The 21,523-nt window shown below is 44.2% G+C and overlaps 2 protein-coding genes across 2 annotated transcripts; both read left to right on the forward strand.

Annotated features, from left to right (window-relative positions):
* Positions 1–1,040: 1,040 nt before the first annotated feature.
* vcpip1 (valosin containing protein (p97)/p47 complex interacting protein 1) lies at positions 1,041–8,646 on the forward strand. The gene is made up of 3 exons (XM_079750301.1): positions 1,041–3,813; positions 5,120–5,206; positions 6,157–8,646. Exons 1-3 carry the CDS (start codon positions 1,176–1,178, stop codon positions 6,936–6,938), a joined length of 3,507 nt encoding a protein of 1,168 aa, XP_079606427.1. The 5' UTR covers positions 1,041–1,175; the 3' UTR covers positions 6,939–8,646.
* An 881-nt stretch (positions 8,647–9,527) lies between these two features.
* Positions 9,528–15,073, forward strand: LOC307085532 (myb-related protein A-like; the record flags this gene model as incomplete). Its single annotated transcript, XM_079750349.1, has 14 exons — positions 9,528–9,559; positions 9,970–10,063; positions 10,625–10,696; positions 11,184–11,279; positions 11,493–11,713; positions 11,826–12,063; positions 12,170–12,379; positions 12,452–12,622; positions 13,173–13,268; positions 13,587–13,756; positions 14,084–14,192; positions 14,379–14,465; positions 14,658–14,765; positions 14,939–15,073. The coding sequence occupies 14 exons, from the start codon at positions 9,528–9,530 to the stop codon at positions 15,071–15,073; spliced, it is 1,839 nt and encodes a 612-aa protein (XP_079606475.1).
* Between the last annotated feature and the right edge of the window lie 6,450 nt (positions 15,074–21,523).

Genomic DNA, 21,523 nt, shown 5'->3' on the forward strand with positions numbered 1-21,523 from the left:
CCGAATTCTGCGACCCACCGAAATGTGTGACCCCAGGGGGCGCTGTTGCACATTTTCTGCAACATGCACGAGTGCATTATAACAAAAACAAGTAAAACATGAGATCTCCCCCCACCGGTGGCTCTTTCTTTTCTTGATACTAACATTAATTCTAAACAGCATTTTACGTAGTAGCCTATAATAGGAAATGCTCAAATGTAAATCAACGTAATTTAACACTGACTGTAGTTTTTATAGGTAAAGAATCAACGGTGAAGGACCGTACTAAACGCCCTATCCATTGTATGGGTCTGTAAAATGCTAATCAAATCAATCAAATGTATTTATTAAGCACCTTTAATAAAAAGGTAATTGGTTGGGGGGAGATCTTATGTTTTATGTATGTTTTTGTCATGCCTGTCTACGCTTCAAACTCGTGCATATTGCAGAAAATATGCAACAGCGCCCACTGGGGTCACACTTTTCGGTGGGTCGCAGAATTCGGTGTAACACCGGCTGTAACTATACGAGCTATTATTAAAACAATCAATAAAAACCTAGAATTCCTTCGTCACGCAATAACTAAAGCGGATAGGTTGAAATATGAAAACATGCATTAACCGGTATGGCTGTTCATTTTGCAGTTCTTTAAACTACACAGATCACACAATTACAATAAGAGCTGCATACCAAAAAATATTGCATGCGTTAAACTTTTAGATTAAGAATACAGGGCAAATTGTCAATAATAATAATAAAAAAAAGTGTCACTACTATACTTCCTCAAACATTGTCATACCGCTTTGCCTTCTGGGATTCGTAGTTAAAAATACCAAATGGCACTTATTTCTAAAACCATACAATACAATATTGATAAATACATCCTTTTGTATTACAAAGCTAATTATTTAAGAATTTATTTTGCAAGTATTCTACTTCTAAATGTGTTTTACTGATATTAATCCATAAAGATCCCAATAGTAGGACTACAAGTACCACCGAACAACGTCATTACGTATGGTTACGTTGTGCAACAGACAGTCAACAGAGGAAAAAACCAACCGCTTCCGTGTTGTTCCTGTGTTGTTTTAGCAAACAACTAGCTTTACGTGACTCAGATTGCATTTGACAGTACTTCGTGGGATGAATATCATGCTTTAATAAGCTCGTTATACAGCTTATCTTAATCATCCGAAATGTCGCTGCTACAAAGCTCAAAGAAGAAGGACAGAAGAATTTTATGTGGTACCTGTCCAGACCCCAAATGCCAGGCGAGGCTATTCTTCCCTGCTTATGGTTCGATTAGTATTGAATGCACAGAATGTGGCCAGCGCCACGAGCAGAAGAGCCTCTTAAATGTCGAAGAGGTAACCGATCCAGATGTGGTTCTACACAATCTTCTCAGAAACGCTTTGCTTGGCGTGACTGGGGCCCCGAAGAAAGGCACGGAGTTGGTGAAAGTAATGGGGCTGTCCAATTATCACTGCAAGCTTCTCTCTCCCGTCTTGACCAGATATGGTATGGATAAACAAACCGGCAAAGCCAAGCTCCTAAAAGACATGAGTCAAGGTGACATGTTTGACTGTTCACTCCTCGGCGACAGAGCTTTTCTCATCGAACCAGAACATGTGTCAACTGTTGGTTATGGCAAGGACCGATCAGGTAGTGTAATATACCTTCATGACACATTGGAGGAGGTCAAGAAAGCCAACGGGAACAGAGAATGTCTCATCCCTGTGCACGTGGACGGAGACGGACACTGCCTGGTCCACGCCGTGTCCAGGGCCCTGGTGGGCAGGGAACTGTTCTGGCACGCCCTGCGTGAGAACCTCAAGCAGAACTTCAAACAGAACCTGGATCGCTACAAGGCCCTCTTCCAGGACTTTATCGATGCGGCTGAATGGGAGGACATCATCAATGAGTGCGACCCTCTGTTTATTCCGCCCGAGGGCGTTCCTCTGGGCTTGAGGAACATCCACATATTCGGCCTGGCCAACGTCCTGCACCGGCCCATCGTCCTGCTGGACTCCCTGAGCGGGATGCGGAGCTCGGGGGACTACTCCGCCACGTTCCTCCCAGGCCTGGTACCGGAGGAGCAGTGCAAGGGCAAAGACGGGAAGCACAACAAGCCGATCTGCATCGCCTGGAGCAGCTCGGGCCGGAACCACTACCTCCCCCTGGTGGGCATTAAAGACACGGTGCTCCCCAAGCTGCCGGCCCGGCTCCTCCCCAAGGCCTGGGGCGTCCCCCAGGACCTGATCCGGACCTACATACAACTGGAGGCAGACGGCAGCTGTGTGATAGGGGGTGACCGCAGCCTGCAGGACAAGTACCTGATGAGGCTGGTCAACGCCATGGAGGAGGTCTTCATGGAGAAGCACGGCATCCATCCCTCCTTGGTGGCCGACGTGCACCAGTACATCTACCGGCGCACCGGGGTCATCGGCGTGCAGCCGGAGGAGGTGACGGAAGCGGCCAAGCGATCGGTCCAGGAGAACCGTCTCCACCGCTGCCTGATCTGCGGCGCCCTCTCTGAGCTCCACGTGCCGGGCGAATGGCTGGCCCCCGGAGGGAAGCTCTACAACCTGGCCAAAACCACCCACGGGCAGCTCCGACCCGACAAGAACTACAGCTTCCCGCTCAACAACGTGGTGTGCTCCTACGAACCGCAGCGGGACCTCCTGGTGCCGGACTACAAGCTGAGCTCCCTGGGCACCTGCAACTGGTGCCACGGAACCTCGGTGCGCCGCATCCATGGCGACGGCTCCGTGGTGTACCTGGACGGGGACCGGACCAACACCCGCTCCCAGGGGGGGAAGTGTGGCTGTGGCTTCAAGCACTTCTGGGAGGGGAAGGAGTACGACTGCCTCCCCGAGGCCTTCCCCATCACCCTGGAGTGGGGGGGCTGCGTGGTCCGAGAGACCGTCCACTGGTTCCAGTACGAGATGGACGTGGCGCTGAACAGTAACGTTTACGACGTGGCCATGAAGCTGGTCACCAAGCACTTCCCGGGGGAGTTCGGCAGCGAGCTCCTGGTGCAGAAAGTGGTGAACACCATCCTGCACCACACGGCCAAGAAGAACCCCGACGAGTACAACCCCGTGTCCATCGAGGGGGCTCACGACCGGAGGCTGGACGAGGTGGCGGAGAGCCAGCAGCCCATGGACACCCAGCCCCCCACTAAGATCATCCTGACGGGCCAGAAGGCCAAGACGATACACAAGGAGGAGCTGACCATGAGCCGGGCGGAGCGCAGCCTCCAGCAGAGCATCAGCGAGAACGCCTCCAGCAATCAGAAGAGGAGGACCGACCGGCTGAAGCAAGAGCAGAACCACGGGCGTCCGTCATCCCCCGCCACGACGCCAGCGATCTCCTCGTCCTCCGCGCCAGCCACGCCCACCAAAACAGTCTCCTCTCCCGCCTCTATTAAGGAAAAGAAGATCCGTGTGACCACCAGTGACGGCCGGCAGGCCATGCTCACGCTGCAGGCACACACCACCTTCCACGAGCTGCAGAGGAGCATCGCCAAGGAGTTCTCTCTGCCCACGTCGCAGCAGTGCATCCGCTACGGCTTCCCGCCCAAAGAGCTCACCCCTCCGAAGAGCGGCGAGGAGACCCAGGCCGTGGCCCTGCAGCACGGGGATCGAGTGATAGTGGAGATACTGAGGGCCCCTGACCAGAAGCAGGGGCCCGTCTCCCGGTTCTCAGGCTCTCATTCCAGCGTCCACGCCGTGAAGAGCGACGCTGCAGCGAGCGGCAGGATGAACGACGGGGAGCTCCAGGACAACATCGACCTCGAGATGTCCTCCCTCTGTCTCCTGGCAACCCTGATGGGTAAGATTTCTCTGTATGGATGATGGACACCTTTATGTGGTCTGTGAAATCTTCGTTTAAGCTTTCCTGCTGAATTTCTTTGTAGCCTTGAACAGTGGTTCTCAACTGGTCAAGCCTCGCATGTGAAATACAAAAGGTATCAATATTGCAGTACTCAACAATGAACTTCTGATGAACGAGCAAGCCATTGAAACATGAGTTAACGTTAAAATATGAGTTAATTAATTGGCTTCTTTCCAGAACGGTTTTACATATGCTCTGCGAGTCTGCGACCCACTCATAATGAGTGGCGACCCAACAGTTGAGAATCACTGGCCGAGAACATTTTTATGTCTATGACCTATGTATGCAATGTATCAGTATAGAAAATTATTGAACTTTATTCATGTACCAATAACCGTATCCTTCATATCAAAATTGCCATTGTTATCTGGGTCAACCTTTCCCTTCCTCCTTATCACTTGGAATCAATATGACACATGAATGGACACAGAGTTCAAGGCTTGCAGAAGCAGGTGATTGGTCAGAGATGGGTCAACAGCTGACCAATCACAACCTGTTCAGCACACCAGTATATGTGCCTTCTGTTCCTTAACTGACTGGTTGGTTGGGGCAGCCGGCACCGAAAGCATTTGCCGCTGGGCTTTTCTAGGCACTGAAGAGAGCTTTGGTGATAAATAGCCTAGCTGTTCTCTGTCTGATGAAGTAACTTCTGAATAGTGTCACTGTAGCTTGTGTCAAACTCTGAGGTGACTATGGGAGTGAGGGGCTAGCAGGAAAGTTCTGAGGCTCTTCCCTCGCTAGCGGGATGGGGGAAGTGTCTGCCAGACTGGGACATGGCGGGTGGTGAGGTAAACTGTGCGAGCAGCACGCAGTGTGAGGTAACCCAGTGAGTCTGACGGAAAGGGTGCAACCGTCTCCAGAATCGTTCAGACTCCGGCCTTCTGGAGTCTTAGTGTACTCCTTTTATGGAATCCCAATTTTTGAGAGCGAGAAATTCCAATCATCTGTAAAAGTATGTCTAATTATGCAGGTGCTAGCTTCTTTTACCAAAAACAGCCGTTGAGCATTTACATAATGACCAAGTCTAACCGGAGGCCTGTATGGAAATATGTTAATCCCATTCTAGTACGAACTTTGATTTGAGTTATTTAACAAATGTTTTGATCTGGTTAAGCAAGCTTCCTGAATGTTTTTATTTTATTTGTGATGACAATTATTGAAAGAAGGTTGGAAGATTACAATCGGTACATTAGAGAAACCATAGGAGACAGTGTGTGATCAGTTTTATGTGGTTTGTTTCAAGGTGAAGACGTATGGTCATACGCCAGGAAGCTCCCTCACCTCTTCCAGCATGGTGGAGTTTTCTATAACATTGTCCGGAAGGATATGGGTAAGTTGGCTAATATGGGGCCTTTGTATCAATTTATTAAGAAGAGATTATTAGTTATTATGGACTTTAAAGGTCAAGTGACATGCCACCAGGTGTGGTGGGATTAGCCGTTACAAGCTGTTTTGGAAATCGGCCCCTTATGACATCACAAATGGGCGTGTCCACCTAGATGTGTGCTGGATAGATCAGTCTACCAGCCTACCCAGTGGACTGTAGCGAACGTTAGCTATTATAGTATCCTTCATTTATTTATGTAGGCCTCTTTGGGCAAGATGACCAGTGCCGTGTTCCGATATCCATACTTCCATGAGTACACTTAAACGAAGTACACTATCCGCACTCACTAAGTGCGCTAATTTTCAGATGTCAGTGTTGTTCCTAATCGAATACTCCGTGGTGCACTAACCGGAAATTACGATCACGACTGCCGCCGCGGCTCCTCCCCGCAATAAACATCCCTCTTTGAACGGTGAACTCTTTACGCCTAGCTGCTATAAAAAGCTATAAAAGCTATAAAAACTACAAAATGACTATTAATGCAGGCTATGTGGAAAATGCGCGGACTTTGGCTCAGCCTGGCTCCGCCCTCTTCCGCTACGTAGCTAAGATGGCCGTTGAGTACGAAAAGTGTACGGCGATCCACGCTTCGAGATTTGACCGTTTTGAGTACACCATCCGGGTCCGTTCAGCACACTTATTTTCGCCCGATCTAAATCGGAACGCCCTACGTACTCTAACTTAGGCTAGTAAGTACGGACAGTATGGATATTGGAACACGGCACAAGCCTTACCTGCTCCTTAATGTAAAATATGCTAAGTCACCTTAGATAAAAGCATCTGCTACTAAAGAATATACTGGTGTATAATATAGAATAATATATGTATGCATTTTGTAATCGTCCAATGAGCCGACGCAGTAGTTGATGAGCTGGTTCCCCCTGTGTTGCCAGGCCTGATGGACGGGAAGCACTGCACTCTACCTCACCTGGCGGGGAAGACGTTTGTGTACAACGCGGCCGAGGACCGGCTGGAGCTGTGCGTGGACGCGGCTGGCCACTTTGCCGTGGGCCCGGACGTGGAGGACCTGGCCAAGGAGGCCCTGCTGCACCTGCGGTCCGAGGGCTCCCCCCGGGGGGGCAGCCGCGAGGGGAGCCCCTCCCACGGCCTGCTCCGGCTGGGCAGCGGCGGCGTGGTCCGCAGGAAGGAGCAGACCGTCGCCGCCTTCCAGGGGAAGGGCCACTCCCTGGGCAGTGTGGAGGACGCCTCCCCACCCCAGCGGCCAATCACGCGCCAGCACAGCAGCGGCGTGGACCTGAGCGCTAGCGTGTCCCGAGACCCCCCCGCGCTGTCGGACATTAGCGAGGACGCGGGCAAGGAGCTGGTGCGCATGGCGCCGGGCTTTGTCACCATGCGGGAGGGCGGGCCGCTAGAGCCCGGCGCCATGGAGCAGCAGCGGAGGAAGCTGCAGGAGATGGTGTCCTCCATCCAGGCCTCCATGGAGCGCCACCTCAAGGAGCAGCAGAGCCTGGCCGCCACGGCCGCCGCCGCCGCGGGGCCAGGCGAGCGGACAGGTGGGGCCCGGGCGGGTGGGCCAGGGAGCGACCCCGAGCCGTCGACTATGGACGTGTCGGGCGGGGGGCCCCAGAGCGGCACGCCGCCCGACCAACCAGACGGAGGGAAGTCGGGGGACTCCCAGGATAACCAAGACGCAGAGCCCATGGATCACTCCTGATCTGGGGAAGCCCCCGTGCCTGGCTGGCCGGCGCCCTGGGTCTCGCCCGCCAGCCCCCCGGGTCCACGTTGTGTTCTTCCTCTCGTCTTTACTGCATGACTAGAGCGGGTTGCCTGTTCCGAAACTCCCCGTAGACTGTCTCATCTTATCGCTGAACAGAAACACGCACTGACCCCCAGGCCGGCCCGACGCGCTCCGGATCGGCCGGAGTGGGGACTGCATTCCTGTAGATAGAGGAATCTTTTTTTAGTCTTTAAGTATAAGGTTGAGTTACAGCTGGCGTCAGTTCAGACTGGATCTTCCCCATGGGGGTCCTTGAGGGCCTATTAGCCTCCTCGCTTTCAGAGGGGGGGCAAACGTCAGGCACCAGGGGTCAGGGGTTTTATCGCCTGACCTTTAATTTCCTCTCGTTTCCTTTCTATCAGAAGGTTGCCCTACAATCCTCGTCCTGATTACCATTACAGTGTAACAATAGTACCAATATTTCCCTCTGATATTTGATTGGTTTGGCAAATGTTATTCTAAATATTGCTAAAAATGCAATACATGCTAATGCTGTTCAACCGTGTAGTTATAAACCACGGATGTTTGAGTTTAACTTCCCCAAGTTATTATTAATATAATAATTATGGCTATTATTATTTGTGTCATAAAATGGCTCTTTGGTTAAAGTTTTGTGTTGTGTAAAATTTCCTCTACAACCTACAATGAGATATGGCCAAAGAATGAAAATTACAAGTTACAATTGGAAAACCTTGATTGGGCATTTCATTGTTTATTTTTCTCCTCCTATGCAAACGCTCCACTGCGCTTTCAAAATCTATAACACCAACCCCCGCCACTCCTTCCCTCATGAAGAAGGAAGAATGTCTCCGCATGGACTGCATTACATGAGAGATCAAATGACCTCGGCCTGAACATCTGTGAAACAACAGTTCAACATATAAACTCTCGCTACCTTATTAAAATAACAAAATAAAACTATATTATAACAAATAATATTTTTCACCTGCATCTAACAACGGTGTCTGTGTAGACTGGTCATTGATGGTGGTTGCAGTAGATCTATATTTGTCCAGTATTTGGTTTGCTGAAAACACAAAGGAATGGAAGAAGGTTCAGTCAAATCTTCACTAATGAGTTGGAAGTCCAGCCAGGTTTTTCATTCTCTTTTTTCTTTGCTGCCAAATAGTTATTCTAACCTTCACCGTGCACTTAAAAAGACCCAGTATTGTCAAAATAAACGACACCATACATTGTATGGCCTTAAAAATTAATTTGCTACTGGATACCTGCGTATTAGTGGCGGGTCTCACCTGCTCCTGTCGAGAAGAGGTTGTTCCTACCTGTAACAGACGGCGGCCATTTACTCCCTTTTAAAAGCTTGATTTTGTTTTGGAAGAACTATTCTATCCAAAACTATTTTAATGTCCCTCAGTTAAGAGCCAACTTGTTAAACAAATATGTCAGGAGACAAGAGTAATCTATATCACTGTTCCAACACTAATTATTGTTCCCCTTGGGCTACTGTGCTGACAAACAACATTGTAATTAAGTATCTCGCTGTCTCATAGGGAGTCCATATTGTAGTATATTTCGACATGTACAGAAACACTCCAGCTCCTCCTTTTGTTTGCTACTAAAATATCCAATATCCCAATGCTTTAACATTGCTGTTTGCATGTCTGATAAATTATTAATCGAACAATAAAAGGCCTTCCTTCACCTGCTTGGTATATTGTGGTCACTAATGTGTAACTAGTCAGTATACGTGCTGGGAATACAGAAGGTTATATGTAGGCTACAATGAGAGCCTACATGTATGAGAAAACATACCTTTTCAAATAGGCCTGAACCTAAAAGCTTACATGTTGTTTAATGAACACAAAAACAAATTGTTCCAGTTGGATACCTCAATAGATTTTTCCAGACTGACACGAAATTCGGTTTTCTTCTGACATATTTATCTTCAAACTGCAATCAATTTTGCCATTCTAGATAATTAGCTAATTATTATTTATTAATGATATTATATTATTCAATAAATTGTTCCACAGCTTGGTTGAAATTGTTTAATGACAATATTTTGCAAAGAACATGTTTTATTTTATTGTTTTATTTAATAATATTTTTGTTACCAACCATAGTTGGCCAATCATTGGAAACCTGGAGACATCAGTTCTTGCCCTGGATAGAGCTCGAGGGGCCGGTGGTCTCGAGCGTTCCCTATCAACCGTTATCAAACATTTTATTGACTAAACAGCCGTTAATGGCAGAAAATGGGTTATTACGTTTCGACACCGTTTTTTAAGGTAAATTACCGATATTCATATAAGCGAAATACTTTTTTTTTTGTATTTATTAGTAAACACTACTTGTCGGTTCCTGTTAATGGAGCTAACAACGAAAAACATAAGTAGTCAAACAGAAGTTACGCTACTACGGTAAAGTTACAGATAAATGTTTTCTTGTATGGTATATTATATAAACGTGTAGGTATATGAAATATATTTTTTTCCTTCCCTAAGTAATTAACGCCTGCGAGTTAACAGCAAAGTTAATAGCTAGTTAACAGACTTTCGGCAGAAGATGAGTTACTCCTGCAAACCTCGCAGATCTTGGTAGGTAACGTTACATCTAGCCCGTTTTATAAAGACGCTACCAGTAGCAATCAATCGCATGAAAACAAAAGATAAGTTTAACTTTTGACCTTAATTGATTAAATCTGATGGTCGAAACACGAAGTAACGTTTCAGAAGCTATTTAATTGAATCATCTTAGACCTATCTGTCAGCCTCTCGGTGACTGGAATCCACAATAGTTAGCATTTAGACGGCATTGACTTAACTACGTAGGTTAGCTAAAATTACTTTATTAATTTAAATAAAAATACGAGTAGGAATTAAGAATAAACGTCAAGATTATCGAGTGGTTAACACTATATGCTTAATGATTGAAAGTTTAGGATTTACCCGTATGTACGTGTGTTAGGTAATTAACCACTAGATAACTGCCAACCTTTTTTCGTAAGCGTGAGGGAGCGTTCTGCTAGTTTGAGATCTGATGGTTTGGAGGGGAGCAACTCCAGCAAGATTTTACCGAGGACCAAATGGTCTAAAGACGAGGTAATGTGAACAGCTGTAAGAGTTTTATTTCAGATACATGGTTGGGATTTTCATCAGTTCTTCTACTGTTTGTAAACATTAATAATAACCCAGTAACCATTGCAATAAATATTGCAAGGCAGTAAGGAACGTCTATGCATTCTTGAGCTATTGCTATATTATAACTATAGGTCAAGGTGAGTTAGACAAATGGTATAATAACCATCGTTACCAACCGCTTTTGATCATGACCCCATTTTTAGGTCTGGAATCTTTGGACCCCAGCCTGCTCTTTTAACACAATCAAGGTCCCAGTGGACATATGTGCATCACGCTACAATAGACAATAAGTGATTTATGATCCATTGATCCTTATTCGTAATCATTAGGCAGTTTGTTTCTGTATATACAGGAGACCTTTCACTTCTTTTAATAACGATTACATTATCATATTCTTTATCTTATAAGTCAGCGATCTCCCAAGACCCAATAAGCATATCAGGCGAACTTCAGTTGGGTCCCGACCCCCAGGTTTGGAAACAGTAGCCTAACTTGACTTTTGTTCCTCTTTGGTGACTTGAGGATGAAAAGCTGCAGATGCTGGTGGAGGAGCATGGCTCCAACAACTGGTCTTTGATATCTTATCATTTCAAGGTAAGTATTTGAAAGGATGGCCGCATAGTGGTCCACAGTATACAGGACTTATCTATATATAGAATATTCTATATTCTCTAGAGTGTTCGAGCTCTAGGTAAGATATTAAAGTCACAATGGGTGACATTTCAAATAGCTCTTAGCTTAAATGCTAATTTGAAAAAAATGTTATCGCTAAAATCACATCCTATTACTGATATATTCTACAACTTCAAAAATGCTGGCCAGCATCTACCTCTCTTTGTTTACCATAATATTACTATGGACCATCCCAAAACCCCTCCCACTCACTTAACCCAGCCAATCGATCTACGTTAGGTCACGTCACACACTAGACCCATCCAGTGAATGTGGACAGAAAACGGTTATTGAGTTTTTAACATTTTGAAAGTCTCTCGCCTACTTACTGGGTCGGTCTCAATCTGACACATTGCGACAACAACAGCAGAGTAACACGCTTACTCAGTCGCTTCCTGCTTCCTCTCAGTGTCAAAGGTCAGACCTTCAGTGTCAGCGGCGGTGGCAGAATGTCCTCAGTCCAGAGCTGGTGAAAGGCCCCTGGACTAAGGAAGAAGACGAGAGGGTAAAGAGAGACAAAAAAAAACAAGTGAACATCGTGATGTTAGTCACTAGTTGCTGTGATCATTCAGTTAATAAAGTACAGTTATGGATCAACATAAAGTAAGACGTCCAAATCGATAAAAGGTTTGGTTTTCTTTTTCCTCCAAAATTGCCAGAGGTTGTTAGGGTGTTAAGCCACTTGACCAATCTACTGACCTCTATTCTCTGCATGCAGGTTATCCAGCTGGTGCACAAGTATGGTCCTAAACGCTGGTCAGTCATTGCCAAGCATCTTCACAGCCGCATTGGGAAGCAGTGTAGAGAGCGCTGGCATAACCACCTCAACCCGGCCGTCAAGAAGAGCTTGTGGACCCTGGAAGAGGATCGCATGATTTTCCAGGCCCACAAAATCATGGGGAACCGCTGGGCACATATCTCCAAACTACTGCCTGGCAGGTAGACTCAAATTAGTGGACAGTATAGAGTACTAACTAGGTCTTTAAGAGCACGTGGACAGGACACAGAAGAGGAGGGAGTGGATATTAACTACTAAGTGTTTGGTTTCAAGGACAGACAATTCTATTAAGAACCACTGGAACTCCACCCTGAAGAGGAAAGTGGAGAATGAGGGCTACCTCCTGCCCTTCAACCGCTCCTTCTCCCTCACCTTCACAGAAAACTCTTCCGACACCTCCTCCGTTGCCTCCTCTGACACCTCCTACTCCATCATCTCCACCCACAGCTCCTTGAAGTCCAATAGTGGACTTGGGGACAGACAATGTCCCTGCTACAGCGCTTCCACTAAGGTCAACCCCAACTACTAGCAATATATTAGTCTTACCTGGGAATGTGCTCCAATTACCCCCTATATATGAGACTAATCTTTTCACATCCTCCAATTCTGCTCACCAGCAGGGGGAGGTATTGTGCAACCACAGCATCAGTGTGGTGAAGGATGAGCCCATGGCCAGCTGTACTCTGAGCACCCTGGAGGAACCAGTCATTGACAGTGAGCAACACCCTCCTCCACAGTGTATGCTTCTCTTTACCCAACAACCTCCGGTCAGCTCTACACCCCTGCACCCTCGCCCAGGCCTGTTGGAGTCCATGCAGATCATTCAGGTACTTTGCGAGTGATAGTGTTGGTTTCTGAACTGACCCTGTTCATATCCTAAATGTAATCTGACCCCACAGGACCCAATGGCCTGGGGGGACTGGGCCAGCTATAGCCTACAGCTAATGATCCCATCACCCCTGACACTTGAACAGCAGTCATCTCCACCCTCCAGTTCCTTCACAGAGCTCAGCAGGGGCACTGTGGACCTGATCTCTCTGGACCTTGACAGAAACACCGAAATGTTCACGGTCTCTTTGCCCTTTCCCCTCCACATACACCTCCCTCACACCTCAACTTGTATCATTATGCTAGCATCTCTTTATAGTTCCTCGACACTGGTCCTAAAATCGGGGTATCTAAAGATAGTCCAATTGATAAATAGATAGCAGTTTACTAGCCTTGGAACCATACGAATCTTGCAAGCTCATTTTTGTTCTCTAGATGAGATCTGACTAAGGTCTGTATGAGATAGACCGACCAATCACATCCATATAATTTGAGGCTGGATAAATACGATAATAGCAGCGCCGTAGATGCATTTCAACAACAACAAAGATGGCTGCCGCTGATGTAGAATGGTCTGTGTATTCTGCTATTGAGAAAGTATTACAATTCATGGACAGTATACTCCCTAAAAGAAGAACAAACGACTCCACTTATTGCTTTGGTTGAGAAGAATGATGTGTTTTTTTTTAATTATCGCCCAGTTTTTTTAATTACTTTTTGTCATACCTCATCAGCCTCACACCTGATTTGTGTTGAACAGGACCTTTGAACTGTGATTCTTGTGGTCTCCAGGATGGAGAAACGTGTCTCAAAGCAGAGCAGGAGCCTAAAGGCTCCTCCTCAAATGGCAGCACCCCTGTCAGGAGCCTGGGCTTCTCTCCTTCAGAGGTCAGCATGGACTCTCACTTCAAATGGCCATCTTGGTTCTTAACCAAGATAAAGCTAGATGGGCTAACAGGATATTAGTTCTATGTTCAAGAGTAGATGAAGATAGACGAGCTTGTAGGATACTAGTTCTGTGTTCAACAGTAGATTAAGTTAGAAGAGCTAAGAGAATACTCATTCTATTATGAAGAATAGATGAAGATAGACAAGCTTAGAGTATACTAGTTATATGTTAAACATCAGATTCAGTTAGACAAGCTAAGAGGATACTCGTTCTATGGTATGCTACTGTGGCATTTGAGATTTTTTGTCTCCTGCCAGTTCCTAAACAAGGGCCCAGGTGAGGATTCAACACTGACCTCCACACCAGTTAGTACTAAGAAGCATTCCAGTGTTACCAGCAGCCCTCAGCCCAAAGGAGAACTAGCCATCCACTGCAGCACCAAACACAACCCCAAGTACTATTACACTACTGGTTCCCTGGAGCCCAGGTGTGTTTGATTTACTTTGCTAGCGGCATTGGGTCCCTTGTTGGCTATATATACTATTGAGAATATGAGGCATAGTCATTGATAACATTATAATGAATTCAATGCTATCGTTATTGTTTTTTAATCTCCATCCGTACTGGGCTGTGATCTGCAATGGTTCTCACCTCATCTTATGAAAGGGTTTTTATTTTAGTGTAATGTCTACCCGGTGGGATCTGGTGTTTAGTGTCTGAATAAAAGGTTATGCAAGGTTATGTGGGTGTGATCAGTATTGATGAAGATCATTTGCGTAAGTGAACCAGTCTGCTATGTTTTGGAATGCTTTAGGACTCCTAAGGACATTAAGGCCCTTCTGCTGCCTACTCCTCAAACACCAACACCCTTCAAGTCCATCCACAGCAGCCAGGAGGGCCTACTGGCGCTTGAGTGCCCTCAGGTATTGCTGGAAAAAGTATTTATCCCCTATACTAAAAGGGCCCCTATTTTCCCACCAGCTGTGATGTTTCCCACCATTCACTATTAGTGCATCACTTTAACGTCAACAAGACATTGGATGTATCCTAAACTCACTGCAGTTTATAAAGAGAGTGAGGTTGTCTGTGTGTGTGTTTTCGTACTGTAGTGTGTGGAGGACATCAACATACCGTTGCTAGTTGAGACTGGTGTCTTCATGCACAACGGAGGCTCCCTGTCTCATCTTTACTCTGAGGTCAGAAGATATCCTACCTCAGGAAGTAACTAACCAAAGTGACACACAAAATATCTAGAACCAGTAGAAATACGTGATGGGTTGCTTGCATTTGTTTGAATAGGATGGCAGCTGTAAGAACACTCTCAACAGCCTAGTGACCACTTTCTTGCCACTGCCTTTTAAAACCTCTACCATCTTCCACTGTTTCAGATCCCTGCTTGCTGGAGGTCCGAAAGGAAGAGTTTGGTTTTGGAGGCCTGGAGTGAAGACAGCCCGACTGGTCTATTCCGCGCCCAAGAACATTTCCAAAGCACTCAGGTAGCCGTAGTCCTTGTTCTGGTAGCTGCGTGATAGCCTAAATTGTGTCATCTTGCTGGGATTTCCTTTATGCTGTACCAAGATTTAGTCTAACTACCTCTAGCTGGGCCTAGACGTAGCCTTCCATTCACTAGCTGTGTCAGTCTGATAAAAACCTTCTGTCTGTCTTCTAGATCCAGGGAGAAAGCCTGCTCAGTCGTTCCCACCTGAACAGCTCTCTGCTGGGATGTCAGGAGCTAGGCTGCTCCCCAGAAGATGAAAGCCCTGGAGATCACCTACCTATCCAATCAAGATCAGCACAATCATAGCAGGTTGGATCTGCCCAATTTCCACAGCCCCTACATTCCCCAGAGGCACCTCCACTCAGCTGTTGGAGGTAGGAATATATGAAGGGCTTCAGTGTTCTGGGAGCTGGCCATCCTTACACAAGGTTCCTAGTTTTTCAAATATATGATAACCAGGGCATGAAGCTAAGGTATTGCCATCGTGGTGTCTGAAGTTTAGAGAATGACCCATCTGTAGGCTGACTGGTGAAGAGGAGATGGTGGTGTTGAGCTTGACTGAGCATAACACACATGAAGTCTGACCCCATAATACTGCTTCACCTTAGACCAACAGTGACTCCAGCTTACATACGGCCACCATAAATCGACAGCAGTGACTCTAACTTACAGTAGTTCAGACCATTGTATTTCTTCTGTGTTGCATCCAGCTCTACCTCCTGAACAGTATTGATTGCAGTCAGCAGTCCTCACGTCGTGCCACATTCCGCAATCCAGAATCCACTATGATAATCCACTATATGTTTGGTTTGAACCAAGATGCTAGCAATGTTTCTTTCAGAGGGCACAGACAGGAAAGATGCTCTGTAGAGCAGAAACTAGAGTATGTTTGAACCTAGTGGTCACACTTTTTTTTTTTCAGTGGCAGGTGAGGAGTAGCTCCTAATGTACAATGTGGGGCTGAGACAGAACTGTCCCACAAGCTCAGATTGCAAGGACATTTTGAAGCACATTTTAACTGTTAATAACTGAAACATTTATTGGATTCTGGATAATATGATGCAGGTTTAGTTAATCATACATCTTCAGTAATGTAGATTGAGTGGGGTTAGCAACATGGCCACATTGTCAGTCTCCGACTGGAGGCATGTTTAGTTCTGTCTCCAGTCGGTTTTAGACAAAAAAAAATTAAAATCGTATCTACTTTGAGTCTGAATTCAATGTTAGATTAGGTCCTTGACACTTCTTAGTGTTTTTACGTCTATACATAGAATTTTTTACTTCCAATTTCCTCATCTCCAGTGTTTTTATGGAATGTCAGGTGTGAAAAAGTAATTTGTTGCACAGTTTGCCCTAAAGGGAGAAGATGATGCCTTGGTCTTTCTGTCTTGGTTTCTGGACATATGAATAGATGGAGAAAAAAATCCTTATCAAAAGGGAGACCTTTAAGTCAGTAAAACATCTAAAGGGCTTTGATCCCAGTATGTATGTGACAGTATTTTATATATATATATATATGTAAACTATATAAAACTTTTAATAGTTATTTAGTTCTCATTTGAAACGGATGTCTTGATCTTTTTTATTCTAAATCATTTATAGGATTTTAACCATTAACAATGAAAAACAAACAAAATTCTTTAACTAAATGAGGCCTTTGCTTGTGAATACAGTTTTTAAATGGGTTTTAGATCTTATTTTTGATAGAATGTTGAACAGGTTGCCGTAAAGTTTGGGTTTATTTTTTGTGAAAAAACAATTATAATATAAGTTAACTGTTCAAGTATATACTGCTGCTGTACATGTCATGCTCAAATATTTTGTCATATGGAATAAATTAATTGTCAATGATTCATCATAATTTACATAAATTATACAATACTGTATGGTGTAGTATGGGTTATGTTGGAATGCTAAATAAATATTATTACATTAAAGATTATATGTATGGATGTTAATCTGGCTCAACAAGGTGACACATTATTCAGTGCTCTATGCTAAGAGGCGGTGGTTCAGTCAAATAAAAGCTATGTTGCAGCCAGATGAGAGGCAGGGTTTGTCTATTTTATGAATAAAATAGGTTTTGCAATAAACAAACATCACATTGAAGTATCACAGAGGTAAAAAACGGAATCAAAAGACGACACTGTGACAGAATATTGACAACGTAAACAATTTGTTCTTAGAAAGAGATATAAATACAAATGTCAACCTCACAATTTAAATATTTTATCATGCTACAGTATTTATTTGAACTGAACTAGATGGTTATCTTGCCTCCAGAGTAGCCTACTGAAGACATATGCTTACAAACTATTTCACACTATTGACCAGCTATGCGAATAGTTTGGAACATTATATTGTTACCAACTGTATTAATCCAGTACATTCCTGGTATGGTATATGGAACATGCTCTGCCCCACATTTAAATGCAGTGGTTGTTTACAAATCTACAACTCTGCATTTCTCTACTGAAGACAATCAACCAAAAGTGCATCCAATTTGTGACTTGAAAACGTTTGGGACATTAATTCTTTGGATACGAATAAGCACTCCCTTCGTATTCTTTGCAACAGCCGTCCCAATATCAATCTAAATTTATATAAATAAAAGAAAATAATTGCGCAACATTTTTTTATGCAAGCCTTCACATTTTTGTCAATCTTTTTTACTTCACTCAGGCAGAAATCATGTACACCGACAAGTGTTGCTTAAGGTTTAAGGTTACATTACCATTACGTTAAGTCGCGTTATGGCATTACATTCTAATGAAATTGCCACGGTAGTGATATTATTGATGATATAAAAGTGTTTGCAGACCAATAGAATTGAAATTGAAATAACAAGTTACCATAAGCAACATATTCCCACCACATATTACAATTGAGCTCAAAATCGAATATAAAGGTGATATGGACTTAACGACGAATGTGAAAGAATGAATGTCAGTTATTGAAAATCGAATACAGAAACGATCAGATCAGGAGTGTATTGTGCGTATCTGTGTTATTGAATCCAAAATGACGCCCATTGTTTGTGAGGCATAAGAGTGCTTCTTATCACAATAAAACTGTTTTTAAAAAACCCACACCCATTTATTTAAATTACATTGAAATTTAACACATGCTGATGCTGAATGCACTTTTTTAACTTTTAAGCATCCGAAGGAAAAGCGCCTCACAGCTCGACATTCAAAACCGTTTATTTGTAATATCATCAAATTGGTTTGTGATACTCAGCGAACTAAGAGTGTTAAATATTGGCTTATCTCACATTAACTTTAGAATATAGGTGAGTCGACTACGTATACAGCTGTAGATAATGTCAGTGTTTCCCTCATAATTATATTCTACTAGTGGTAACTGACTGGGGGATTAAACGTTTTTTTCGTTGGAAAGATATTCCATTTTCAACAGATATTCACGCTCTGAATTGCAGTGATATGTGACACATTGAACTCAAGACTCGATCACCGGAATTAGTCTGTGTGTTTAGCAGTGTATACCTGCCCAGGAGATGTCTAACGTTTCAAAATGTTCCCAATGAAACATGGAACTTCTAGTGTTTAGAACTTCTAGTGTTTAGAAGTTTATCCCACTAGCTCTACAACAGTTAAAAGCAGCTAAAGAACTGCATGGCCAGTAGAGCTCTATTGTGGGTGTATTGCATAGACTGTATATAACACAGGTTCAACGGACTTGACAGACTGTATATAATACAGATACAACTAGGGATACACTGATTCCACTTACATTTGGGTACTAGCCAATACCAAGTACCTGCATGAGTACTTAATAATACCGTTGCACGCATGGCGTGTTATCACCATGGTTACGCCCAACGGCAACTTTGATTCTTTTTTTTAGTATCGTCGTTGTGTATAAGCGTTATAACGTTTTTCCATATCCAACGATGTTGTATATGAAATGCGCCACACACTCTAGCGATAACAGTATAGTTGTACGCTGGTATTAATTAAATCACTGCTCAGACGGAGCTTGACTATCAACACACTGTCGCGGTACACAATGAGTTATAGAAAAAGTGAAACTTTCTCTCACACAGAGCTCCACACGTCCACACAAACCGAGCCCTCCAATGCACCTTTTTTCACTAAATTGGGGACTTACTTCGCTACCTGTAGTAAAATGGCATAGATTACTATGTTGACGATCATATAGGAAAAATGTGCACGAAAAAAAACGTTTTGGGTTCACTGGCTCTTCAACGTTACTTAACGTTGCGTAAAGTGGCATCGGGTGGTTGCATCGGAGAAGTTTTACGAGTACATGAGCACAGCATCGGGTACCAGTGCATCCCTAGATAAAACTGACTTTCCATGTGTACATTGATGGATACTTTCGCAGACCTTCAAATCAAATGCACTAGTACTCGTTGAGATTTACGACACGTATTACATTTTACACATTATGTTTTTTGGCCTGGCAGGGGTTCTCACTTTAATTGTGTTATAAACACATTTAAAGGGGAAACACTGATATTTGTTAAAGGAAAGTGAATGTAATGCAGCGTGCCTATATTTTTTCATTCGCTTCAAATAGGACTCAAGTCTATTTTGGACAAAAATTCCAAATCCTTCTCAGTCATGAAATGTCAAATGTGCTTGAGGCTTCAGAGTCTTAATGCTTGAGTCTAAATGCTTCTCTGAAGGCATCCTATTCAGGCAGGTAAGCTGAGTTGATGGAGCCTGGCTTTGCAGAGACTGGTGGGAGGTGAGGGCAGCTCTTCCTCCTGGATTTAGCCAGGACACGGTGAATGAGGCTGGGGGATCCCTGAAGAACACCACCTCCCTTCATGGAAGGGCTGTCAAGTGCCAGGGCACGCCGAATGCTGTTCTTCCTGGACAGCTTTGGCGTTCCAAGCCCATTGCCCTCACTAAAACCCAGAGAGAAAGAGATTATGCTCTGAATACCTTGGTCAATAGTTGTCTTCCTATACGCCCAGTTAAAAAAATCCTAGTTTCTAACCTTCCTTTGTTATAAATACATTGCCCTTTAATATCTTGGATTTCCTCATATAAATAGTGTAAACTGATCACTTCTTCCACAGTGACTGTAATGGTATTTTATCGCTCTTGTGGATTCAACGATGATGCTGAAAGGGCAGGTGTAGTTACCCAGGAAGGTTACAGGTGGAGGCCGGGGTTGCCATAACAACAGGTACAGAGGCTCTCCTCAAGAGGGTGGGCGTGGCTTCCCCTGATTCCCCGTCCTGCTGAAACAAGTTCAATCATTATACCTTGAGTGAGTGATTTGTGTTTTTAAACCAAACCTCAACCAGTTCATGTTAAGTTAGCCCCACTTGTAACCCAACACTCCAATATGCGACTCCTTCTCCTGTAGGTGGCATGTGTCCCCATAAACATGTAAACGGGGAGATGTGGCTTTTTATACTATAACATTAAACAGTGGGCTGTACATTGAGGAACACTATTCTGACCCAAGAAACTAGATACTTTTTTAGTCTACTTCGAAACACTTTTAAGAGAACTGACATCTACCATAATTACAGATCCTCAATTCGACTTATTTACGGAACGATCATTTCACAAGATAATCTAAAAGCCCTTGAATCTGTAATGAGTCACCCTCGTTTTCATGTCCAGGAAAAAGGCAGCTCGTCATCTGATCTGTGCTAGAAGATCAGTGAAGAAACCACTACTCCAAGCTAGCAACACTCAACTAGTGGTCGTACTGCACAGGTTGACTCAGAAACAGACACGTACCGGCCCACATGTGGCAACACAGGCTGATGGGAAGTACCCCTCGTTTCCGTTGGGTAGACGTCCAAACCACCACGTTTTGTCCTCTTTGACCAAAACCTGGATGACATCACCTTGACTCAGGTCCAGTTCTTCTGGACCTTGGGCCCTATTGTGAATTGTCACCACCACCTGAATTGCAAATTAAAGGGCCCATATTTTACCAACAGGTGTGATGTTGATTGGCCATTAGAAGGCACTACAAATTATACCTTAAAGTCACATCAGACATTGTGTGCATGTCCAGTAAAATAGACACTCTTTAATTGGTTGCCAAATAGGTCAATTATTATCTTAACTTGTGTACCAGAAGATTATCGCATCATTTCTCTATTAATTGCAATTTAGGTTACATTGGTATGAAGGAGAGAAGCCAATCAGTTAATCAGGACAACACTAGTGAGAAGTACACTGAAGGATTAAAGATGGATTACCCCTTATTTAGATCTGTTACTTACTCTGTGTCTTGACTCCTATTAGAGTGGAGGTTGGACTTAAATACCTGGTTTCACTAGTTAAATACCTGACTCTCTTGCTGGTTAAATCAGTGTTATACTTTGCCATAGTCTTGTCGTCCTATAGTCTGTCCTCCCCACTGTCCAGTCCACTCTTGAGGTTTAGGACCTGGACTTGACCATTAGCTGCTTTCACTTCAGTCTCCAGAACCAGATTTCAATCCATTTTAGAAATTTCTTGACTTTTAAAGGAAACATAATGTAACATAGCGCCTGTTTCTGAATAAACACCACAACCAAAAATGCGGTCTAACTCAGCACTCTGTACATCACTATACTTTTGTTTTGAAGCGGATACCTACTGAACTCGCCTTATCTTCATCTGCAGGTCGGAGTCTCACCCTTGATCTGCCAACTGGGGGAAAGACATTGCTAAGCCGTGCCACACAAATAGAATAGAACCACCACTAGAACATTTGACACCACAAATATAAATTAAACAAATTTCTATGATCAAA

This window comes from Pollachius pollachius (genome assembly GCF_949987615.1).
Source record: "Pollachius pollachius genome assembly, chromosome: 14".
Lineage (NCBI taxonomy): Eukaryota > Metazoa > Chordata > Actinopteri > Gadiformes > Gadidae > Pollachius > Pollachius pollachius.